A 2127-nucleotide genomic window follows, 5' to 3' on the forward strand; every position below is an offset into this window, starting at 1 on the left:
GCCCCTGAGATTTGGGGGGGGTCTATGAGGACCTTGGGGTCCCAAAGGGTGGGGGGACACAGTGTCCATAGGGACTTGGGGGTCACAGTGTCCCCCCCCAGCTGCTCTTGTACCAAGGGACGAAGGTCCCTCCCCGCAGAGAGGAGACCCCTAAATTACGTTTTATTCACGGCAACCACCCCAAACTCGCCCGTTTTTAAGGTAGTTTACCAAAGCCGGGTGATTTATGCAAATAAAATGACAATTTGGGGCAATGAAACAGGACACGGAGCCGCCCGCGCCGGCGGCCTCCGCTCCCCCAAGCACATCCAACACGTTTTGCTTTAATTATTTATAGGAAAACCAGCAAAAGCAGTGCAAGAACTTGTACATTTTCACACGAAGAACCCACTGGAAGAAGCTACGGAGAAAGCACACGGGAAAAGAAACCACGAGGGGGAACAGGCAACTCCAAACGAGCTGCAAAACGCTGCAAAATCACGGCAAAACGGGACTCAAATACAGCGACTATTTCTCCCCGATTGCCCAATTTTCCCTCTAACCCCTTCCAAACGCTGGAAACCCTGGAAAACGCTGGTAAAAAAGAGGCGCTGAGCACACGCAACTTCTCATTTTCAAGGACACGAGCGGACCTCTTGAATTAACCAAAAGCAGAGGTAAAGAGCGGGGAGGATTTGCAGTCATTAACTGCATTTTTTTTTTGACTTTCACCCATGCATAATTGTAATTTAATGCCAGGCATGCCCACCTCCTTTCCCACACGCACGTCCTCGCAGGGCTCATGTAAGCGGGGACCCTTCGGTGCGAGCTGGACGCCGACCACGCGGTGCTGAACGCTGAGAAAATCCCAATCAGCTTTGGAATAATTCTGCATTTAAAAAACCAAAAAAAATTAAAAAATAAAGAAAAACAACCCTTTTTTTCCCCCCACAAGTCCCTGTGGGCACTCCATACTCTCCGCAGCTTCCCCGTGCTAGGAAAAGCTGGGATTTGGGGGGGTTTTGTGTCTACCTGCCCCTCTTCGGAGCCCGGCAAGCACCCGGGCGCTGGGAACGCTGGCGATTTTCCTGGGATTTGGGGGGGTTTTGTGTCTACCTCTTCGGAGCCCGGCAAGCGCCCGGGCGCTGGGAACGCTGGCGATTTTCCCGGCGGGAAGCGCTAACCTGGCTGCTGCTCGGGGGGGACCGTCCGCGTCTCGCCCGGCTCCGCTTCGGCTTCCCGAGGGTTCGGGGGCCACTTGGGAGGCTCCAGCTGCTCCTGCAGGCGGTGGCGCTTCATGTGCGCGTTGCGGCTCTTGATCTTGTCGAAGACCCTGGGAATCGGGGAAGAAAGAGGGAAAAGCCGCTCCCTTTGTGCCGACGCCTTCGCCTTTAGGCGGGGGCCACCGAGCGCGGCGGGTGCAACCCCCCAAATTACGGGAATCGTTAACAATGATTATTGTCTCTTGAGGATTGCAGGGCTACCTCTCGCACTCCCTGCAGGGGAAGGCGCAGCGGGCGCCCGCCGGGCTCCACGCGCCGGGCGGCAGCGTCTCGCAGCTCCCGGGCTTCATCCCGGCGCGTTCCCGGCGCGGGGGGCCGCAGGCAGGCTGCAAAGCACACAACAAGACCGTTTCTCACTTCACAAAGCAGAGGAACAGCTCGAGGCTGCTCTGGAAAGCGCTCTCAGACAGGAGCAGAGCGTTAAATCCAGAGCCACGTTACACCAGCCTACCTTTTGCACGCTCAATATTGTATTTTTAGGGTTTTTTTTCCCAGTTATAATGCTAAAACACATCGTCGGGAAGGTGTTAGGGCAGGGTGGGCATGAGAATTGGGTTCTTTAGGGGAAACAGCAACTCCCCCGTGCGCACGGAGAACAGGCTCGGGGGATAAAATCGCTATGGATTAGTTGCCTAATTACCTGCTTTTTACCGTTAAAAATACCCCCCCGTTCGCAGGTTGCTGCTGCCTGGCAAGGGCTGTTCTAGCAGCCACGTAACCAGCGGTTCCTTTGCAGGAGCAGCGAGTTTCAAACTAAACCACATGGGTCAACTAGTGGATTTACTAGTGGATTTACTAGTGGATTTACTAGTGGATTTACTAGTGGATTTACTAGTGGATTTACTAGTGGATTTACTAGTGGATT

The 2127-nt window shown here is 54.3% G+C and overlaps 1 protein-coding gene and 1 long non-coding RNA gene across 2 annotated transcripts in view; both read right to left on the minus strand.

Moving 5' to 3' along the window:
* Nucleotides 1–444: 444 nt before the first annotated feature.
* Nucleotides 445–1218, minus strand: LOC112956919. Its single transcript, XR_003251128.1, has 2 exons — nucleotides 1164–1218; nucleotides 445–868 (listed from the first exon to the last, which is right to left on the minus strand). It is a non-coding gene; the product is annotated as an uncharacterized LOC112956919 (long non-coding RNA).
* Nucleotides 1219–1224: 6 nt separating this feature from the next.
* The window catches only part of LOC112956918 (zinc finger protein 541-like), a gene marked incomplete at its 3' end in the record, with an annotated part of 9501 nt that continues 8598 nt past the window's right edge, over nucleotides 1225–2127 (minus strand). Inside the window, exons 15-16 of the mRNA XM_026050400.1 lie at nucleotides 1464–1588; nucleotides 1225–1312 (exon numbers count right to left, since the gene is read on the minus strand). Of these exons, the coding sequence (XP_025906185.1) occupies nucleotides 1225–1312; nucleotides 1464–1588 (213 nt within the window). The remainder of the gene's footprint in view (nucleotides 1313–1463; nucleotides 1589–2127) is intronic.

The sequence above is a fragment of the Nothoprocta perdicaria genome, unplaced genomic scaffold (genome assembly GCF_003342845.1).
Source record: "Nothoprocta perdicaria isolate Ctin4 unplaced genomic scaffold, notPer1 scaffold_683, whole genome shotgun sequence".
Taxonomy (NCBI): Eukaryota; Metazoa; Chordata; class Aves; order Tinamiformes; family Tinamidae; genus Nothoprocta; species Nothoprocta perdicaria.